The sequence below is a fragment of the Entelurus aequoreus genome, linkage group LG08, assembly GCF_033978785.1.
Source record: "Entelurus aequoreus isolate RoL-2023_Sb linkage group LG08, RoL_Eaeq_v1.1, whole genome shotgun sequence".
Classification (NCBI taxonomy): Eukaryota; Metazoa; Chordata; class Actinopteri; order Syngnathiformes; family Syngnathidae; genus Entelurus; species Entelurus aequoreus.
Window position 1 is genome coordinate 20,105,574 of NC_084738.1, and position 22,788 is coordinate 20,128,361.

Below are 22,788 nucleotides of genomic sequence, written 5' to 3' on the forward strand. Positions count from 1 at the left end.
CCCCACCCTTCATGCCCAGTCATAGACAGACGCATTTCAACGCGTCCGTTGCAAAGCCTGACTGTTCCGGGTGAGCCGGCATGCTCTAAATGACAAAGATTTTGATTTACGTCCGCTTCAGATGGACCACGACTGCTTTGACACCTGCGGATGGGCCCGGCCTTGCCCGGAAAAAGGCGGATGTGTTTCTGAGGGATCAGAGTTAATCTCCCCACTTCTAGATCTTTCTTGGGTCAGTTTCAGCCTTTTAAAGCCTCCGGCCAACAGGTGGGATCTCGTACGCTGCTCTGCTCTAGTGGCACAAAAATGTCCGGTGCAAATAAACACAGTCACACTTCCGTCAAGTCATGGAAAGAAAAGCGCGGCCTGTTCGCAGCTGCCCTGGCAAGCCTTGGAACAAAATGCTGGGTCCCAGTCTTTTCCCATAAAGAGCCTTTTTGTCTTTTCTTGATAATCTTGGTCACTTTCATCCGTCCCATCCTGACCTTGAAATGTTTAGTTAAATGAGGAATGATTTTTCACAGTGAAGTAACTGTAAAACTAAGCACACTGAGGAAAATACATTAATATGCACGTGACATACACTTACACTGGATGAAGGTTTGAGTTTGAGTTTATTTCGAACATGCAAGCATACAACATGATACATCACAATTTCCAGTTTCTCTTTTCAATATGTTCGAAAAGGAGTAGGAAGAAGCAGAGCTTATTTAATCCTACCCCTTTTCTTTTACATAACAGTTGCTAAAACTTTTGTTCACTTCCTGTTCTCAATTTATTCACAATATACTCCAGAAGAATGGATAAATTAAATAAATTCAGTATTCTTCTTGTTTGTACTTTGTAAACACTTTAAGTTTGAAGAGTTTCTTGAAGTGGATCATATTAGTACATTGTTTGATTGCTTTGCTTAATCCATTCCATAATTGAATTCCACATACTGATATACTAAGTGTTGTACGTGCATACAAATGTTTTAAATTACATTTCTCTCTAAGATTATATTTCTCCTCTTTTTTTGAGAAGAATTGTTGTATATTCCTGGGTAGCAGGTTATAGATTGCTTTGTGTATAATTTTAGCTACCGTAATTTCCGGACTATAAGCCGCACCTGACTATAAGCCGCACCAGCTAAATTTAGGGGAAAATACAGATTGCTCCATATATAAGCCGCACCCGACTATAAGCCGCAGGGTTTTGATGTGTAATTACCGTAGTATAAAGGGGTTCCTGCTACCACGGAGGGGATTGTCGGGACAGAGATGACTGTTTGGGAACGCAAAGCGTCCCATTTATTAACAATAAATCTTTCAATCATTCAATCAAACTTTCACATCTTTGACATGGCGAACAGCATTCGTGCAGAGTACAAATAATACAACGGTGCAAAGTAATACAAAGTGCTCGCCTGTACGTTATCAAAATAACCAGCCTACCGGTATATGAAAAGTCAGTCTTTAATCATTGTGTCATCATCTTCCTCCTGCGTACTAAAACCACCGAAATCCTCTTCGTCGGTGTCGGAGAAGAACAGGCCGTAAATAAGCCGCACCCTTGTATAAGCCGCAGGGACCAGAATGAGGGGAAAAAGTAGCGGCTTATAGTCCGGAAATTACGGTATTTGCAAATTCACTATGTCGTGGAGTTTCAGTATCTTTGATTCAATAAATAAAGGATTTGTATGTTCTATATATCCAACATTATGTATTATTCTAACTGATCTTTTTTGTAACACAGTTAATGAATGAAGTGTACTTTTGTAATTATTTCCCCATATGTCTGCACAGTAGCTCAGATATGGTAACACTAGTAAGCAGTAGAGAATATAAAGTAATTTTTGGTCTAGAACATGTTTTGCTTTATTCATTATTGACGTGTTTCTTGCTACTTTATGTTGTATATTTTTTACGTGAGATTTCCAGTTCAATTTATCATCAATCATTATACCTAGAAATTTGGTTTCATTTACTCTTTCAATTTCTTGGCTATAATGTCGCTAGCTTAATGCGAACGTATAATAGACCAGCTCATTGACAGGTTAATGAAAATTAGCTGGCCCAATCGCAGTGCACCTATATAGACAAACTATCATTCACACTCACATTCATACAATTTACAGTCTCCAATGATCTTAACATGCATATTTTTGGAATGTGGGAGGAAGCCGGAGTACCCGGAGAAAACCACCACACGTATGGGGGTTCTCCCACATAGATGTCTAAACGGAAGTTCGAAGCAAGTTAAATATTACTGTCAAAAGTAATATCAAAATTAGGGTAGTTTTCATAGGCTTGAACAAGAAATGCATTAAATAACTTAAAATGCCTTTCTTTTGAATTATTTTCCCTTCCTTACTTTTGCCAAGTGCCAAGTATGTTCCAGGGTTGTTCTGGTGTGCGGCCAGCTGTCGCACTTATGCTGAAAGGCGATTCAGATGCAAGTTTTTCAACATAAAGTATAGAGCAACCTTAGGTACCTTTCACATTTGAATCTATCCATCCATCCATCCATTTTCTACCGCTTGTCCCATTTGGGGTGGCGGGGGTGCTGGAGCCTATCTCAGCTGCATTCGGGCAGAAGGCGGGGTACACCCTGGACAAGTCACCACCTCATCGCAGGGCCAACACAGATAGACAGACAACATTCACACTCACATTCACACACTAGGGCCAATTTAGTGTTGCCAATCAACCTATCCCCAGGTGCATGTCTTTGGAGGTTGGAGGAAGCCGGAATACCCGGAGGGAACCCACGCAGTCACAGGGAGAACATGCAAACTCCACACAGAAAGATCCCGAGCGCAGGATCGAACCCAGAATCTAAATATTACCAATTCTGGTACCTGGTAATCAATACCGGTTATTCTGTGTGTTTATGAGTTTATAAAAGTTAATTTGATAAATGATAACATCTCACTTTATTTGACATTTAATAGGGAGTTGATAATGATGATGTTCATTGGTTACATCTTGTTTTCTTCTGAGTCGCATTTGCAAGTATTATATAGTATACTATGCATGCAGTCGCAATTCCAATACATTAGATGGCAGCAATGTATAGGCTATTGTGTGTTGTCCAGTCAGGAAGTCGTTTATACTGTAAAGAGTTTGTACTGTACTTATTACATACCAGCTGTTTGATTGTAGCGTGCATCTTAGTTATAGTTTTCAACTTTGGAGGTGTTGAAATCTCAATGTAAAATCGCTAATGCTAATCAGTAGCATGTCTATAGCAAATCCATTGTAAATTGCAATCGAGCTAGCGCATTTTGGAAAGTGGACACTTAATGTACATTCCAATGTTTTCTATCAGGTATACTTGCTTTGTTGGATTGGTCAATGCCTATAAAAGAACAGAATTTGGTACCCATCCTACCCGTAACATTAGTTTTTTTAGTTGAATCAACACAGAGTTTGGTACACAACTTTAGGAGGCTGACAAGCACATTTTCGTAAAAGTTTGTTGAAAAACATCAACGATTTTTGCACGGGCACATGGGATACTTAGCAACTAATTACCTATAAGTCATTTAACAGTTGTCTAATGATCATACACCGTTGAGGATATCTGCATTATGACTATGCTAGCATGTCCTCCAAACCATAGTAGTTTACATGACTGTTAATTGTTTCCTTCACCAAGAAACTACAATAAGTGCCTAAGATTACATAAAAATTACTTCTCCGATTTCTGTGAAACTTGTTGGAAGAAAGTGCAGACTGAAACCAGGAAGAACCCATTACAATTTGGTACGAAGGAAGGTTTGCCTTTCTCCAAATTCAAGCAAATGCCATTCAAGTACAGTATGTGTTTATTGTCCAAAGAACTGCTAGCATGGCCAAAGTTTGTTTGGGTTCACTGTGCTTTATGCCTCTGAACACACCACACAAGGTAGTATTCGGACTGTGGCTAAGTGCTACATCTCTCACTCCTTCTAACCCTCATCTTCACGTGTTCCCTCCTGCCCTTCCCGCAATCCCTCGGATCCAAGCGAACATCCTGTGTGTGTGTCAGAGCCCTTTGAACAAACATGTTGTATTTAATAGCTTGTTAAACCAAAAACCAAAAGCCATGTGAGAAGAAGCGTAACCAAGAGTGTTGCTTGTTTAGGTTGGCCTTCACCCAAGTTTCTCCACACTTTTTCGAGAAGCGATGTGTCACCAGAACACGCTTTACAGAGTCACCTTATGGCAATTAACTTTTGGACTCATTCCTGATCATCTGGAGAATGTCAAGCCAGTATACCAATATATCAGATATAATTTATTTCTTCTGTCTCTCTCTTGCTACTTCCATTTCAGCTTGTGACTGTCACCCTGTGGGAGCAGCGGGTAAGACATGTAACCAGACCACGGGCCAGTGCCCCTGCAAGGACGGCGTCACCGGCATCACCTGCAATCGCTGTGCCAAAGGCTACCAGCAGAGCCGCTCCCCCGTCGCCCCCTGCATCAGTAAGTGAATACACACTTTTAGCTATGCCCATATATTTTAGCTTGGAGCGCATTATGTAACCAAAGGCTACATAATATTCGTAACGAAGAAAAAGCAGCATTAGCTCAAGTCACAGAGATTAGCAGGCATAATTTAAAGCACACGTCTCGAGTAGCCTCCAGTCACTTTGGGGCTTCTGACCGGGCCAAGCCAACCTACATGTTTTCTGCGGATTGTCTTGCCACAGAAAACAGTAATTTCATAGAGGACTGGGCGAAACATATGTGAGTACATGTGCCAAGCAGATGCAAAGTTGCGATAAAGTGAAATGCAATCAGTGCTGAGGGCTCTGCAGAGAAAAGTAAAGATATTTTCTTACAGCATAAAACTGTATGAGAAGCAAAGTTGTTAATACACGATTACAAAGTCCACCGTTCTTTCTCATCACGTGTCCTCTATGATGCAAAATGTACTCTTTAATGATATTATAACAGTAATATGTGTCTGGAGAGTCTGTTTAAAGTCATCAAACATGAAAAATATCTATCTTCTCCCTCCCTTGTTCAACAAGCACATAAAGGAAGTTCCTTGTACTTATGACACCATGAAGGACAAATACCCATTCCCCATGGACATGATACTGCCTCTGACCCACCCTTAGCTAGATGAGCCCACCCCATGCATATGCCCACCACTTCACACACGGCAGCTTTGAAGGAGGGTAAACATGGGCTTTGCTACACATAATGAGTTCCGCCGATTATCCATTGGTCAGTTACAGACTTGAGAGCTGTCGGATTATTTTGTTGTCTTCAGCATCTCTGCTAACCTGGCTTGATGTTGCTTTTAAAAGTGATATTACTGTAGTTCATGTAGATATGCGAGCACTTGTGTCCTCCCCAACTTGTAATGTTTTGTCGTTGTATCTAAAATATGGGACCTTTTAATAACTGAACTTTTAGCAAACAGGAAAACCTTACTTTGTGGACTCTGGTCATACTTTTCCAAGCAATCCACCACATGGAAGTGTTGTTATTGAGCCAGAAATGTTTACATTACATTATTATTATAATTACAAAATTATTTTTAAAATTAATTGTTGTATACAGGTTCAGCTCCATATGTTAGCAGCCCACTTCATAGTTTACAAAGGATGACACAAGATGATAATTTTAGTATTTTGATGCAAAAGTTAAAAGTAACCATGGACATACTTCATGAAATGCTCCTCAAAATGTAAGTGGGATTTTAAAAGGGTCTGCTAAATGTTCTTTCCCCAAAAAAGTGAACCATATGGGGAACCATAAATATACAATTTCCCTGGAATAATCTAGTTGGTGTATTTTAATCCATGCAGTCATGCCTAGTAGTGAAGGGCAACTTCACACCAGACTGTGTACCAGACTGCCTGGACACAAACTCGCCAAAAGACGACCTTCGCCGAGGCAAAACCACACTGTGCTGCGACGTACGGTGCCACATGGTGCCGTGTTGTTTCTTGCGCTTGCAGCTCCGGAGCAGATGGCCGACGAGTGAAGAGAGAACGACTGCGGTCATGCATGGAAGACCCCAACCATTTTTGTGCCACTGAACCATCCGGGGACCCAAAAGAACTGTGTCTGTGTGTGTGTCAGATTCATTAGGATTAATGACAATTCATGCCTCATCTTTGCTCCTGTTGAGTCCCAAGACAGAAGACAAAGCTGTTAAGTAGCCAATTAGTCCGTTTTATCCCCTATTGCACTGATACTCTCATTGTGTGTCACAAGATGTGGCGCAGTCAAGCACCCCCTCCCTTCACGGCTCTGCAGTGTCCTTGTTTGTTGTCATTGGCAAAGGCAGCAGAGATTTCAGCCTTCCAAGACCTCCCGCCAACATCTCCCGCTGGCTTGCTTCAGAGCATCCAATCGCATCCAATCAAAAGCAGCCAGTTCCAGCACTCGCTGTGTTTGTGTCGTCGTTAGCGTTCAATTCGGAAAGTTGCACACAATTGGAAGAAGACCTGTATGGGTTCCACGAGGCACTTTTCGGCCTGAGCCAGCGGAGAAGCAAGAGAGCCTTAAGGGCTACATCCGTCTCAAGATGATCCAAACCATATTGCCACCTTGCCATATGTCCCTTTTCCTATCAAGCTTGTGCAAAAGTCAATTGAGAATGGGATGGAGTAGCAACACATACGGAGAGGCTACGTGACAGACAAAATGTTAGACAGATGTCAGTGTGACGCAGCACACTGCAGCCACGCATGTTGGTAAATTAGCTGACTACACAAAAAGTGCATGACCTATTCTTTTGAAAATGTGCGCATTTCACATAAGAAACCATTAAATGTTAGTGCAAACCCGTATACAGGTGCAGATAAAGGGACTGACTTTTCAGTTGTTGCCATTGGCGTCACAAATTGAACTGTATTGAATTAATTTGAACCAGGAAGTAGCCCGACAAAGAATGAAAACATGTTTTAACTGTTCCACCTCACTCTCGAATCAAAAATACTACATGCACATCTTCTTGCATCAATGTCGCTAAACTATGAAGTGGCCTGCTAACATATCAACAGTCAAACAGAAATAGGATTTTACCACACTTTTTTTTCAACCTTGGTGAAGGTTAAAAGCTCAAAGATACACAGGTCTCATAAGATGCCGCTATAATGATGCCAGATGGTTCAAGCATAGGCAGCATCATTGAAAGGTGAATGTTTCATCATGTTTCTTGTGTGTTTCAGAGATCCCCGTGGTCAACCCCACAGCTGTGGTGAGCAGCACAGAAGAACCAGCAGGTTGGTCTACTCTCTCACTGCACCCCCGCCCTCCAGAGGAACAAAAACATCTTTTTTTCATATTCCTGGGCTCTGTTTTGAAGGTGTGGAATAAATATTAATGGAGGGCGGGGCGCCTCTTTTTGAAGTCCCACAAAGAGCACGTTTTGGCACAGACACATTTTTCCTCCCCTTTTGTACTAAAATCCCGTAATCGTCGGCCAAGTTTCTTCGACCTCGAGTTTCGCAAAGCATCGACGAGGCCAGCCAACAGACAGCAGAGGTGATTGGTTACAGCGTACGTGGAAGATAAAATGGAATCAAACGTTTTTGGGTGTGAAAAGAGTTTTGGCAAGTGAGCGCGGAGGAAATTGGTTCAGTCTCACTCCCTCCAACGCCCCAATTCTCCGCTCAATTACCCTTATTTTCCCTTCTTGATTCATGGTGATTTGGAAAAGTTAATGATTTGATGGCGGTAGCTCCCAAAGCGGGAAGGCTTCTTTCTACTTCCACAAGGCCGCACCGTATCCTTGTACAGAAAGAAACACGATGGATCATGTTGCCATTGCAACAACAGTGGCAAAATTCCGTTCCAAAGCCAAACTATCACCATTGCAAAACATATGCTTGTTACACAAAAGTAATAAGAAGTTACCGTAAGTTATTTGTAAAAATAGTGCTGTGAAATTGTTTTGTCAGGGTTATTACACTTTTGAATGTGGATTAATCATAATTAATCTTATATCATTTCAATTAATTTACAAAAAGACCCCAATATTTGAACACCAATGCAATTTTATTGTCAGAATGTAGCAACAGTTTCAAAATGTTTTACTTGAATGCAGGTCATTTAGTTGATCAAAACTTGCTAGCAATTTTATCTAAAGTCTTGTCAACACCAGTCGGCGTCTCCTCACTCATCTTTGCGCTGACCTATGCAATGACCTGATCACTGACCGTATAACAACCCTCAGCCTTTTAGGTAACCATCTACGGTTAAGGTAAAGGAGCATGTGCACTCCATATAAATTGCGTGAGTAATCTGAGTATAACCTGTACATGATTATTAATGCAATCATTTTTTGTGATTGTGTGATCTCTTTATTTTTGACAACCCTAAAAAAAATAGCAAAACGTGAATACTGAATGCCGAACACTGACCTGGCAATTTTCTGGCTTCGGATGTAGTGTAGAACTGTAACATAGGCAGGACGGTGCCTCTGTGAAAGGAAATACAATGAAACCTCAATTTACAAACTTAATTGGTTCTTGAACATGGTTCGCAAATCGAAAAGTTTGTATGATAAAGCAGGGTTCCCTATAAGAAACAATCTAAACATGAATAATTGTTTTTGGCCTCGACAAAAGTCACGATTTTAGTTAAAAAAAACCCAAAAAAACTGCACACTTTAAAGACACTACAATGTATATACAGTATATACTCTTATCTATTAGCTCAAACTAGCAGTATGATGCAGGCATGTGATTTTTCCGTCTAAAGTCGGAATTCCGTCTTTTTTAATCTCGGGGGGGAAAAAAATTATCTCCCGTTTTTCTGTTTTTTTTCCGACCCTAAATCAAGATTCGAGACGTAGTTTATATTACGCTGTAGTTGATTGGTCGATATGTTCCTTGTGACCAATCAGGACATCTGTTATGAATGATGACGTTATTAACGTCATCATTCATAATGGTTATTAGCGCCATTTTCCATATGTAAACGATGTCGGTTCTCGAGAGAAAGGACGCTTTACGAATAAAAGAAATTGATAAACATGTCAAAAATAAGTTTCAATGGGACTGGATGGAAAGGGAAATCACTGATACTGTTGGGAAGAAGGAAGTTATGACTTTGTTCGGTGATTTTATTCGGAAAATCGATCGTCCCGGAAAGGTTTTGTGCATGAGGTGTCATGATAATATTGACTATGGATCACGAGGTTTCAAGGCTTTGGAAGTACATGCGAAACGCCAAAAACATATGAAACAACTTGAAGCAAGGAAAACAAACTTTTCACTAGCTGGTACTTTTGGATGTCAACCAAAAGTGAGCAAACCTTACGGACTTCATCCTTGTTTACATCGACAACTGCCGTAGACATCGAGAGGAAAGATCCACCCAAACAACCCACTTCAGTTGCAGACAGGGTTGTTAATAATGAGGTAAGCTAAAAAATATTTGCTTGCGAAATACACATGTTTGTTTTAAATATTAACAAATTATTGCTTTGCGAAATATAAATGGGTTTTGCTAAAAATAAAAAGCCACGTGAAAATATATTATGAAATTACAGAAATTCAAAGAGTCGCATTATTGATTCCAGTTAACAATTTATTTGAAATAAATTTGCATATAATACTATTTTGTAATATTAAGTTCTTATGTAGTCTCTTGAAACTATTGTCAGTGGTGTAACAATCTTGAAGGTAAATATTTTCACACTTGTTTCATGCAATATGTCAGTGTCCTCACATTATTATTATTTCCTATTTTCAAATATGAGTAAACAATACTAAACATGTTTAATTATTTTCATAAATTTATATCCTATTTTGGCGAAAAGAATGAAATGTTTACATTTGGTATTTTGTTAAATAAATTTGCAAGGGAAGCTCATGTTAGGGCTCTCCGAGAAAGCTAATGTGCTAAACTGTAGATAATAACACTGATCAATGTGACACCTGTGGATGTGAAATGAACACAAGATGTAAATATTAGTGACTAAATACTGTTGGGACTGAACCATATACAGTGATTCATTAGGATAATTGGGTTATGTATGTTCTATTAATTATGTTTTCATGTCTTTAAACACTAAAATATTTTCTTCAAATGGTGCTGTCTTTGTTAATTTTAGCATGTTAAATTGGTGAAAAACCAGGAGCTGGCTGGGGGCCTTCGTCCCCCAGACCCCCGGAAAAATGTTCAGTCTTTTTCATTGTGGTCAAATCACATGCCTGATGAGGAGATCCTTCATTAGTTTGTGTCTCTGTAGTGCCTTCTCCTAAAGGTCCGCTGTGGCACCTTTTTCGGTCTCATCACAATTAAAGACCTGCTGCGGGACAAAGCCCCCTTCGCTGATAACATCCTCGAACTAAAGGGGCCGCAAGCCGCAGTCTTAACTAGCTAAAATGCTAGCTCAAATCGGTTGTCTAGCAACCGGACGCTATACAGCAAGACTGTGAGAGTTTGGACACATTTAAAGCGCTTCTGATCACACAAAGTGAACTCTAAGACAGGCTGACACAACTCTGACCGGCGTAAAGTACGACAATTGTGGAAATAAACATGTACGAAGTGCCGCGGAATGGCCGCGCGGATGTAAACAGGATGTGACGAATGAATTATTATTATAGAGGTTTATTTGAAATAGGGACAGATACAAAAACATAGACATCTGAAACAGTTATCCAATGTATGCATCATAGTGTTTGTAGCCAAAGCTAATTTACAACACTTGTCCCCAACAACAACAACAACACAGATCCAACGTCATTAAAATAGGAAAATAAAAAATAGAATGAGTCGATAATAATAATAGTAATAATACAGACAAAGTACAAACTAGATATAAGCCAATAATAATAATAATAACACAGACAAAGTGCAGACTAGATAAAAACCAATTAGTAAAAATGAGTGAAAACTAAAAATGGGAACATGATTGTTGCTCAACTAGCCATAATTTTGTTTGTTTTTTTAAAAGTGACAAGTGCAGGGATACTTTTCAAAGTGTCCAAGTGTTGGAATGAATAAGGTGTTCATACGCCGAGACATGGATCGCACACAGATGCATATTTGGCGCGATGTAGACGCTCATAAACAGAAAAGGATGCAAATAGAGACGTTCGTAAATTGAAGGTCTACTGTAGTAGGACAAGGGTGTGTTGAAGTAATAGTTGCTATATACTGTATCTGACAGGTATTATGCGCCGCACCGTATGCTGGCGCTGTTAGGCATCTTAATATCTAAATTCCAGGATACTTGGTTGCATGGTCTGTATCTGTATGTAAAAGCATCTCATTTTATATCACTTCTTATTTTAATACCCTTTGTTGGAATAGTGTTGCAAGCAAAAACAATGCAGGTGTTTGTGTGGGAAAATGCTAAAAACCTCATCCCCAATTCTCCTCAGTCACCAAAACAATATCCGTGTCTTTCTCTCTCTTTAACTTGACCATCCAAAAAAAACGGTGTTTGTGTGGAAGGGGCGGAGGATGCAATTTGTCCTTGTCATAGCATCCAAAGGCTTTAGGAAGCCCCTCAGCCAATGTTGCGTGTTTTTACTCGGTTACTCTTCTGGGTCAGTGGGCGATTTTTTTTTTCCTCTCTTTTCCGAGAGCTTTTCCAGGTGAAAAGTGGATCCTCATGGGAAAACGCACTCTCGCTTTTCCTCCCCTGCCAACATTTCACCGCCAATTCCGCGGGCCCAACCGCAGTATACCTCACATTATACAAGGAACGCACACATATTTGGCGTGGCTTTAATGAAATCCATGCACATCTCATACAAATGCATGCCTGTCACACTTGCATGCACACGTTCATGATAATGAGCTGCATATGAAACCGCACGCTCACCTGTATTAAAAAGATCTTTTACAAAGCTAGAATTTTTAACCCTTTGGAGATCATTTAAAGTCATTGACACAATTGTCTATAACGACAAAAAATGTAAGCTTCCTAAAAACTGCTGTCAATTATTATGTATTCATATTTTTTTACACTTTAAATGAGTCAGTCTTGCAAAAATACTTGACCCTGAAATAATAATTATATTTAGTTTGGGTTTTTTTAGTCATTCAAAAATGTGTTTGTTTACATAGCTTCCGTTATTTAATTTTTTGTTTTTTTGGAGGGTGGGGGGTAAGAAATAGTTTATATAAAATGCATTACAATATTTTGTTTTTACATTTAATGTTTGTCCTCAAAATGTTACAGACAATACCTCATAACATTGCAAATGTATTAAAAATGAACAACTAAAAGTATTCACAGTACATAAGTATTCACAGCCTTTGCTTGATACTTTGTTGATGCACCTTCGGCAGTAATTACAACCTCGAGTCTTTTTGACTACAATGCCACAAGCTTGGCACACCTGTCTTTGGGCAGTTTCACTCCTTCCTCTGTGCAGCACCTCTCAAACTCCATCAGGTTGGATGAAAAGGTTGGTTTTCATCCAGGATGTCTCTATACATAGCTGCATTCATCTTTCCCTCTATCCTGTCTAGTCTCCCAGTTACTGCCGCTAAAAAAACATCCCCACGGCATGATGCTGCCACCACCATGCTTTACTGTAAGGATGATATTGACCTGGGGATGAGTGGTGCCTTGTTTCCTCCAAACATTCACGTCAAAAAGTTCAATCTTTGTCTCATCAGACAAGATAATTTTTTTTGTCATGATCTCAGAGTCTTCCAGGTGCATGTTGGCAAACTTTTTACTAGGAAATTGCTTCTATCTGGCCACTAAACTATTCAGGCCTGATTGGTGGATTGCTGCAGAGACGGTTGTCCTTCTGGAAAGTTCTCCTCTCCACAAAGGAATGCTGTAACTGACAAAGTGACTATCGGGTTCTTGGTCACCTCCCTGACTGGACTTAGAGGAATGCAGCAATGTACAGACACATCCTGGATGAAAACCAACACTTCCCATCCAACCTGATGGAGCGTGAGCGGTGCTGCAAAGAGGAATGGGTGAAACCGCCCAAAGATAGGTGTGCCAAACTTGTGGCATCGTAGTCATATTCAGACTTGAGGCTGTAATTGCTGCCAAAGGTGCATCAACAAAGTATTGAACAAAGGCTGTGAATACTTACAGTATGTACATGTGATATTTTAGTTTGAGTAAATTTAGAAAAATAGCAAAAAAAAAAGAAAACCTTGTCACATTGTCATTATGGGGTATTGTGTGTAGAATTTTGAGGACAAAAATGAATTTATTCCATTTTGAAATTGGGCTTCTGGATGCACTGTATCATTAATATAACTTATAATTTCCATCACCACCAATTAGTTTATTATTATTATTATTAGGCCCTGGGACATTGATTTTCAAAATTGTATTTTCTTCAGCAGTGTCTGATTTAAAAGAAGAATTTACGCTTGGCGTCTTAATAAAAAAAAAAATGTTAGCTTCTCCAAAACTGCTGTAAAAATCTGCAAATACTATTTCCACTTTAAATAAGTAAATCTTTGAAAACTACTTCACTTTGCAATATAGATATTAAGAATGGTTTATATTTGGTGAAATGTAGCCCTTTAAAAGGGATTATGTCTACATAGTTCCACTGTATTATTGGAAAAAAAAGTAAAACAGAACATTTTTATTGTTTCATTTTGGCACACACACCATTAAGCCTCAGAAATAAAGACGCACACTTATTTTAGTAACTACAAATCATGGCAGAAAACAGTAAATTGTGATACATTTTCCTGCATGCTTTGAACGGGCAAAAGTGGGATCATCTAGTGCAGTGGTCCCCAACCACCGGGCCGCGGCCCGGTACCGGTCCGTGGATCAATTGGTTGGCACAAGAAATAATTTTTTTTTAATTTTTAAAAATTTTTATTAAAGCAACATAAAAAACACAAGATACACTTACAATTAGTGCACCAACCCAAAAAACCTCCCTCCCCCATTTACACTCATTCACACTCATTCGCACAAAACGGTTGTTTCTTTCTGTTATTAATATTTGTGGTTCCTACATTATATATCAATATAGATCAATACAGTCTGCAGGGATACAGTCCGTTAGCACACATGATTGTATTTTTTTATGACAAACCCCCCCCCCCCCCCCCCCCCCCCCGGTCCGTGGGACAAATTTTCAAGCGTTGACCGGTCCGCAGTTACAAAAAGGTTGGGGACCACTGATCTAGTGGACAAAGATAGAAATTAAAAATACAACGTAAGTATTCCAAATTAAAATTTTTACGTACAGTCGGATTGATTTATGTTTTGAGACAGAGGGAATTTTGTGCGTGTAGCTAATTGCCACGTTAAGGAACAAAGATGAGAATCCTAAACACTTTAAAAAGTAATTACGTCTGAAAAATTCCACCTGTGACGCAAACTTTTGGAAATATGAAAATGTATGAGATTGATTGATTCTCTACAGTCTTAGCAGGTCTTGTCTACCCTTTCCTGTCTGTGCTCTCTGTGCCTTATAAAATCTCCTGATACACAGCCAAACATCCTGGACATTTTTATTGCTTTCTTGGCCTTTTCTTCTTCCTAAACTCCTTCATTTGCCGCATCCGTCTTCTCCTCCCATGCAACTCGTGAAGGTCATTTTCTTCTCGTAGCCATTCGGGCATTTTGTGTGCGGCCACTTTTGATTGATTTACTTTGGTAGCCGACGTGACTGGCGGGTTTTCCTTGAGAAAGCACTGCGACCACAAAGAATCCCGGTGCAGTTTAGCAGCATGTGTTTTTTCTGTCTCTGATGCTCGTATACATTCCTAGCAGGCAGCAAGGTCAGCTTTCCGTGTCCCCTTAAGACGCCTGACTTCAAACATGGAAAATGCTTTTATTATTCCCTTTTTATGTTTGTGCTCCATTACTGCCAGGGAGCTTTTCCATGATAGTGCTCATCTGTTTTCATACTCATGATCAGGCAGAACTTGTGATAAAAAGCAAACAATTCAGCTCGCTAAGAAGATAATTTCCCTCCATTTCCATTGTAGATTTACGAGCAGGCTGACTGAGTTAAAGATGTATCTGGCCAACGTGTGGTCTCAGGCTTGACGCCGCCAGCCAAGAGCCCACTCGCACCATCCAAGCATGACCCGCTTCTACCTCGCCTCTGTTTTTTGTCAACGCGCATAAAAACATGTCAGACTTAACACTTTGAGTCCTCTGCGATGTTTCACCTGCCTCGAACAGCACTGCTGGTTGTGTTCGCGTGGGAATGTCAAAATGTTTTTGTTTTTTACACACAACATAGGCAGCCTCATCCTCCTCCGTGTAATTCAATATGTGCTCTTTAAATAAGTTTGCAAATTAAATGCTGGCCGTTCGGTAACAAGACATAAGCAGAAACAGATTATAGATATTGTCAACCACTGAAATTCCAAACAATCGCTGCGGGGTTTTTTTTTTTTGCATGACTTGCCCAAAAATTATTAGTCTCATCCCTGTCCAACAAGTTCATGAGAATATGCCCTTTGGTTATGTGGGTTACACGATGCATTCAGGGACGCTGGTCTATTTCAAAACATTTAAGTTTTTTCCCATAGCAGAGTAAGAATAAACACATTTTTTGTTGCAGAGTCAAACTGTTGTCAATTTGTGTGTAACCTTTAACATTCCTAAGTCGTCAAAGTGTAAGAATAAGTAAACAAGTTAACTATAATACAAACTAGGGATGTCCGATCTGATACAACATACACCTATTTTTTTCTATAGACACCATTATCTGACATTAATAATGACAAATTATTTATTTATATAATAAATCATGTATAAATTACTGTATATTGAGGAATACAGTAGAAAACAGTAAAAGGTGGTACATTTTGCTGCATGCTTTAATTGGGAAAACATAGCCCCATCTGGGGGACAAATACTGTATAAAGATCGGCACAATAGAAAGCCAGTAGTCCTAATTGAAATCGTAGTATGGGGTTGTCCAGATCCTATATTGCTATGGGATATCAGTCCGATATACAAACCCCATTTCCATATGAGTTGGGAAATTGTGTTAGATGTAAATATAAATGGAATACAATGATTTGCAAATCCTTTTCAACCCATATTCAATTGAATGCACTACAAAGACAAGATATTTGATGTTCAAACTCATAAACTTTATTTTTTTTTGCAAATAATAATTAACTTAGAATTTCATGGCTGCAACATGTGCCAAAGTAGTTGGGAAAGGGCAGGTTCACCACTGTGTTACATGGCCTTTCCCTTTAACAACACTCAGTAAACGTTTGGGAACTGAGGAGACACATTTTTGAAGCTTCTCAGGTGGAATTCTTTCCCATTCTTGCTTGATGTACAGCTTAAGTTGTTCAACAGTCCGGGGGTCTCCGTTGTGGTATTTTAGGCTTCATAATGCGCCACACATTTTCAATGGGAGACAGGTCTGGACTACAGGCAGGCCAGTCTAGTACCCGCACTCTTTTACTATGAAGCAACGTTGACGTAACACGTGGCTTGGCATTGTCTTGCTGAAATAAGCAGGGGCATCCATGGTAACGTTGCTTGGATGGCAACATATGTTGCTCCAAAACCTGTATGTACCTTTCAGCATTAATGGCGCCTTCACAGATGTGTTACCCATGTCTTGGGCACTAATACACCCCCATACCATCACAGATGCTGGCTTTTCAACTTTGCGCCTTTAACAATCCGGATGGTTCTTTTCCTCTTTGGTCCGGAGGACACGACGTCCACAGTTTCCAAAAACAATTTGAAATGTGGACTCGTCAGACCACAGAACACTTTTCCACTTTGTATCAGTCCATCTTAGATGAGCTCAGGCCCAGCGAAGCCGACGGCGTTTCTGGGTGTTGTTGATAAACGGTTTTCGCCTTGCATAGGAGAGTTTTAACTTGCACTTACAGATGTAGCGACCAACTGTAGTCACTGACAGTGGGTTTCTGAAGTGTTCCTGAGCCCATGTGGTGATATCCTTTACACACTGATGTCGCTTGTTGATGCAGTACAGCCTGAGGGATCGAAGGTCACAGGCTTAGCTGCTTACGTGCAGTGATTTCTCCAGATTCTCTGAACCCTTTGATGATATTACAGACCGTAGATGGTGAAATCCCTAAATTCCTTGCAATAGCTGGTTGAGAAAGGTTTTTCTTAAACTGTTTAACAATTTTCTCACAAATTTGTTGACAAAGTGGTGACCCTCGCCCCATCCTTGTTTGTGAATGACTAAGCATTTCATGGAATCTACTTTTATACCCAATCATGGCACCCACCTGTTCCCAATTTGCCTGTTCACCTGTGGGATGTTCCAAATAAGTGTTTGATGAGTATTTGTCAACTTTATCAGTGTTTATTGCCACTTTTCCCAACTTCTTTGTCACGTGTTGCTGGCATCAAATTCTAAAGTTAATGATTATTTGCAAAAAAAAAAAAAGTTTATCAGTTTGAACATCAAATATGTTGTCTTTGTAGCATATTCAACTGAATATGGGTTGAAAATTGTTTGCAAATCATTGTATTCCATTTATATTTACATCTAACACAATTTCCCAACTCATATGGAAATGGGGTTCGTATATATATCGGATATATAGATATACTGTATCAACAAAAAAAATTGAAATAATTGGATTATATCGGCTAAAATCTCCGATATAAGCGCTTCAATACAAGCAGTCCTGCAGTTGTGCAAAGCTGGACAGCCAATTAACATCTAAATGTCCTCCAAAAAGCACACAAGGCTGGTCTTTCTTGTACTTTAGTGAAGTCATTTACAAACGGTAAACATGCTAGGCTAGAAGCTACTAGGAGCGAGCAGCTACACAACAGCTAAGCACACAATAGGACAAAGGCTAGACATACTGTATAATTGACCTTAATTGAACAATATTGCAATATTACATGCCATTTGTCAATATAAACAAGTATCAAATAATTGTTTTAGCCTTTCAGTTTGTTTGTTTTTTAAATATCGATTTTTAAAAGAGGTTTTTTATGCCATTCCCGTGCTTACTCACTCATATTTTAGCAACCAAGAGGAGCTTTTGTAATCTGTGACAGGTTTTGTTTTATTCAAATTTGTATACCAAATAACATACTGCTAGAATCGGTTTGAATCAAAAATTATGTTGAATCAAGAATCGATTCTTAGTCGAATCAAGGCTGCAATATCCGTATCGTACCGGGAGTGAAAAAATGTTGACACCCTTAATAACAAAATATCGTTAAAGGGGAACTGCACTTTTTGGGGAATTTTGCCTATCACTCACAATCATTGTGAGAGACAAAAAGACAAAAGATTTTTGTTGTTTTTGCATTCTAATATACAAAAATTGGCTCATTCTAGGTGGCTAGCAATGCAGCTAATGGGATGAATCAATTCTACCTTTAAATCACTTAAAACATACATTAAAAAAATGTTAACAATACTTCATTTACATTCCATAACCTTTATAATAACCAAGCTGTAGCGACATTATTGTAAGAGCAAACACTGAGAAAGTCTTTTTCTAGCGTACTAAGGCATTGGCCTGCTTCGGTATTAGCCGTAAAAGCTAACTACGGCAAGAGATAAGCTAGCTTCTACACAAAACTCATTTGATTTTCTCGTGCACAACACTGCGATAAGACACACATTTTTGATGACTGAAAAACATGAGCAATCATATTACAGTATCTGTAAATTATTAGTACACATTTCATCTTTTGTTTGTACACAGCTAGCCAGACAGTGTATGTACTGTAGTTATAATACCACGCGTGTATCACGGTCGATATCAAATTGACTCACTCGATGGACAGTTGTTAGTCTGGTCCAGCTGGCCGGGGACGTTTCTTGTTGATTTTGGGTAAGCAATCCATTTATATCGAAATAGCTTGGCTTCAAGTTCCATATTTATAGCGTAAAAATCGCTTTGATCTAACTCGCTCTGCTTCAGTCTGCTCCAACGTCTCAATCTTTGTGTTCGCTTCCATGAGCAGCAATATATTTGGCTTCAAAGGAATAAGGTTATAAATCCTCATTTGTCCAAAAATTGTCGTCTTCGTCGTCTGCCATGATTAGAACACACACCTGTGTTTGATTCCCGAAGTAGGAACAAACATTTGTTGCCAGAAGTCAGACGTGCGCTGCTAGGGAAACAGAAATCAATGCGCGAAAGAAATCAGTCCTGGAAATTAATAAAATGATCAAAATACGGTAAATATTGTACCGTATTTTCCGCACTATAAGGCGCACCTAAAAACCTCCAATTTTGTCAAAAGCTGACAGTGGATTCGTGGATGAGGAATAACTTCATAAAGTGAGCTTTACATGTTTATTTTGTGTGTTGTGTTGTGTGACATTAACGTTTGAGCAACGTTGAGTTATTGATATATTGTTATTGCTCTGCACTAACGTTTGATTTACCGTAACAGTATCACTGTTTTTTACGTGTTTATTGAATCAGGGAAAAGTTCCCCTCCACTATGTGATATAAATGTTGCACTACATGTTATACCTTGCTGTTGTTAAAAGATAAACAGAACACCACGTCACTGACTTTACCTCGGGGAAAATAATAAAACAGCTGTTCATTTTGGGAGTGAACAGAGTTGTCAGAACGCTGGCTTGTAATCTATTAATAATGTTTGACTGACCTATCTGACTGTTTTGTTTACATTCCCTTTAGCGCAGCTCCATCTAATGCATGCATAACGTAACCCCAGCCTCTACTGTAGCGTCTATCCTATGCGCCTTATAATGCGGTGCGCCTTATATATGAACAAAGTTTTAAAATATGCCATTCATTGAAGGTGCGCCTTATAGTGCGGAAAATACAGTACATATTAAATATTGTTATGAACGTGTCTGTTACTACTTTATATATAGACCTGCAGTGTGTGTATAAAATGTTGATGGCGGGTTTTGAAGTTGTTTTAGAAGCTTTGAAGGCTACAACCGTGACATCTTTCAAGCGTTTTTTCATCATCTTTAAAATCGTAAAAAAAATAAATAAATTAAAATTAATAAAAAGACGTGTGTTCTTATCTCTTATAATGATTGTGAACAATTGGCAATATTTTAAATGAGTGCAGTTTCCCTTTAAGCCTTTGATGCTCATTTAACTGAGATCTGGTGTGATATCTTGGGTTACAAACTCCAAAATGTTGAGTGTTTTACAACAATTTTTGAATCATACAAACTCAAAGGTTTTTCAACTTTTCAGGCATAATCCAGGCAATACCTTATTTCATATATTTATTGCAAAAAACAACAACAAAAAACGTTACAGATATAGCCTGCTATCTTATTTTTCTGCCGATATTGACTGATATCATAAACTGAGGTAAATGTATTCTTGTTTTTACAGACTGTGAGTCGTACTGCAAACCAGTGAAGGGCAACCTGAAGATCAACATGAAGAAGTACTGCAAAAAGGATTATGGTAAGTGTTTTTATTATTAACAATATACAAAACCCAAAACCAGTGAAGTTGGCACGTTGTGTTAATTGTAAATAAAAACAAAATACAATGATTCGCAAATCCCTTTCAAGCTATATTCAATTGAATAGACTGCAAAGACAAGATACTTAACGATCGAACTGGAAAACGTTATTTTTTTTCAAATATTAGCTCATTTGGAATTTGATGCCTGCAACATGTTTCAAAAAAGCTAGCACAAGTGACAAAAAAGCCTGAGAAAGTTGAGGAATGCTCATCAAACACTTATTTGGAACATCCCACAGGGGAACAGGTGGGTGCCATGATTCGGTATAAAAGCAGCTTCCATGAACTGCTCAGTCATTAACAAACAAGGATGGGGCGAGGGTCACCACTTTGTGAACAAATGCGTGAGCAAATTGTTTAAAAACAACATTTCTCAACGAGCTATTTCAAGGAATTTAGGGATTTCACCATCTACGGTCCGTAATATCATCAAAAGGTTCAGAGAATCTGGAGAAATCACTGCATGGAAGCAGCAAAGCTGAAACCAACAATGAATGCTAGTGAACTTCGATCCCTCAGGCGGTACTGCATCAAAAACTGACATCAGTGTGTAAAGGATATCACCACATGGGCTCAGGAAGACTTCAGAAAACCACTGTCAGTAACTACAGTTTGTCGCTACATCTGTAAGTGCAAGTTAAAACTCTACTATGCAAAGCGAAAGCCATTTTTTCAACAACATATGTTGCCATCCAAGCAACGTCTTTTTCATGGACGCCCCTGCTTACTTCAGCAAGACAATGCCAAGCCACGTGTTACAACAGCGTGGCTTCATAGTAAAAGAGTGCGGGCACTAGACTGGCCTGCCTGTAGTCCAGACCTGTCTCCCATTGAAAATGTGTGGTGCATTATGAAGCCTAAAATACCACAACGAAGACCCCCGGACTGTTGAACAACTTAAGTTGTGCATCAAGCAAGAATGAGAAAGAATTCCACCTGAAAAGCTTCAAAAATTGGTCTCTTCAGTTCCCAAACGTTTACTGAGTGTTGTTAAAAGGAAAGGCCATGTAACACAGTGGTAAAAATGCCCCTGTGGCAACTTTTTCGCAATGTGTTGCTGTCTGTAAATTCAAAATTAATGATTATTTGCAAAAAAAAAAAGAAGTTTCTCAGTTCGAACATTAAATATCGTGTCTTTGCAGTCTATTCAATTGAATAAAAGTTGAAAAGGATTTACAAATCATTGTATTCTGTTTTTATTTATGATTTACACAACGTGCCAACTTCACTGGTTTTGGGTTTTGTAGAAGTATGCATGTGGGTTGGCTGACATGTCTTCCTGCATGTCCTCAGCGGTCCAAGTCAACGTGCTGGACATGGAGACGGTCGGCGACTGGGCCAAGTTTTCGGTCAACGTCATGTCGGTGTACAAGAGCCGCGGCGAGCCCCTGAAGCGCGGGGACAACATCTTGTGGGTGCACATGAAGGACCTGGCCTGCAAGTGTCCCAAGATCCAGATGAGCAAGCGCTTCCTGGTCATGGGCGGCAGCGACGGCCCGGGGACGGGTACGGGAGGGGCGGGGCCCGGAGTGGGGCCGGGCGGGGGGACCTCCAACCCCGGGACGGAACGGGTGGGTCTCCTGGCCGATAAGAACAGCCTGGTGATCCAGTGGAGGGACGTTTGGACGAGACGACTGAGGAAGTTCCAGCGCAAGGAGAAGAAGGGGAAATGCGGCAAAGCATGATGGGGCCCCCCGACCCCGCCGCTTTTTTTGTTGTTGTTTTCCATCACGGGACCGCCGCACATTACCAAGACTGCATGTACCCTACAGTACCTGTTTAAGGACCACATTTTGTGTATATTGTATAATTATTGTCCTTTTCTATTTGTCTTTCCTGTCCTATTGGTTTGCCTTAAAAAGGGACCATTAAAAAGGGTACCAAGTGGAGACACAAGCAGACCTTGCCTTTGGAACCATCCGCTCCGTTTACGACCCGCCCAGTTCTTCAGAAAGGATTTTGAGACGAACCAGAACTCCAGTCCTGACGGCGGGATCTCCGCCATTTTTAAAAAATTTTTTTTTTTTAAACCACTTGAGAAATGTTTATTTGCTGCTCATTTTTTGTGACGGAGGATTAGCAGGAACCTTTGACTCTACTCTTGTCTCAGCTGGGAATTTTCCACAACAAACTGCTGCTGCCTCCATGCTGGACTCATGCAAGCTCTTCTTCTTTCTCTCCTCCGGATGATTCCCCGTGTCATGTCCTAGACGCAACTAAACAACCGGACTATTTAGACTGGAAAGTTTTTCGGCGAGTGTTCTGTATTATGACATGGCGGTATCACGTTTCATCCCTCGTGTGCTTTCTGTTTGCATGCTTGCGGTTAGCGCCGCAACCCTCAAGACGTATCTCGCCCTCTCATCCTTTGCCAAATGACCATAGTCGGGGGTTTCAATGTGATTAAGACGACTATGGAAGTCAAGGCTCT

The 22,788-nt window shown here is 39.8% G+C and overlaps 1 protein-coding gene across 5 annotated transcripts in view; it reads left to right on the forward strand.

The window, feature by feature from the left end:
* Positions 1-22,244, forward strand: part of ntn2 (netrin 2) — a 93,020-nt gene extending 70,776 nt beyond the window's left edge. For all 5 annotated transcript variants that reach the window (XM_062055860.1, XM_062055858.1, XM_062055861.1 and 2 more), the window contains 4 exons: positions 4,302-4,451; positions 7,160-7,213; positions 20,220-20,294; positions 21,651-22,244. In XM_062055860.1, the coding sequence (XP_061911844.1) occupies positions 4,302-4,451; positions 7,160-7,213; positions 20,220-20,294; positions 21,651-22,042 (671 nt within the window). In that variant the 3' untranslated portion in view covers positions 22,043-22,244. The remainder of the gene's footprint in view (positions 1-4,301; positions 4,452-7,159; positions 7,214-20,219; positions 20,295-21,650) is intronic.
* The last annotated feature ends 544 nt before the right edge of the window (positions 22,245-22,788 follow it).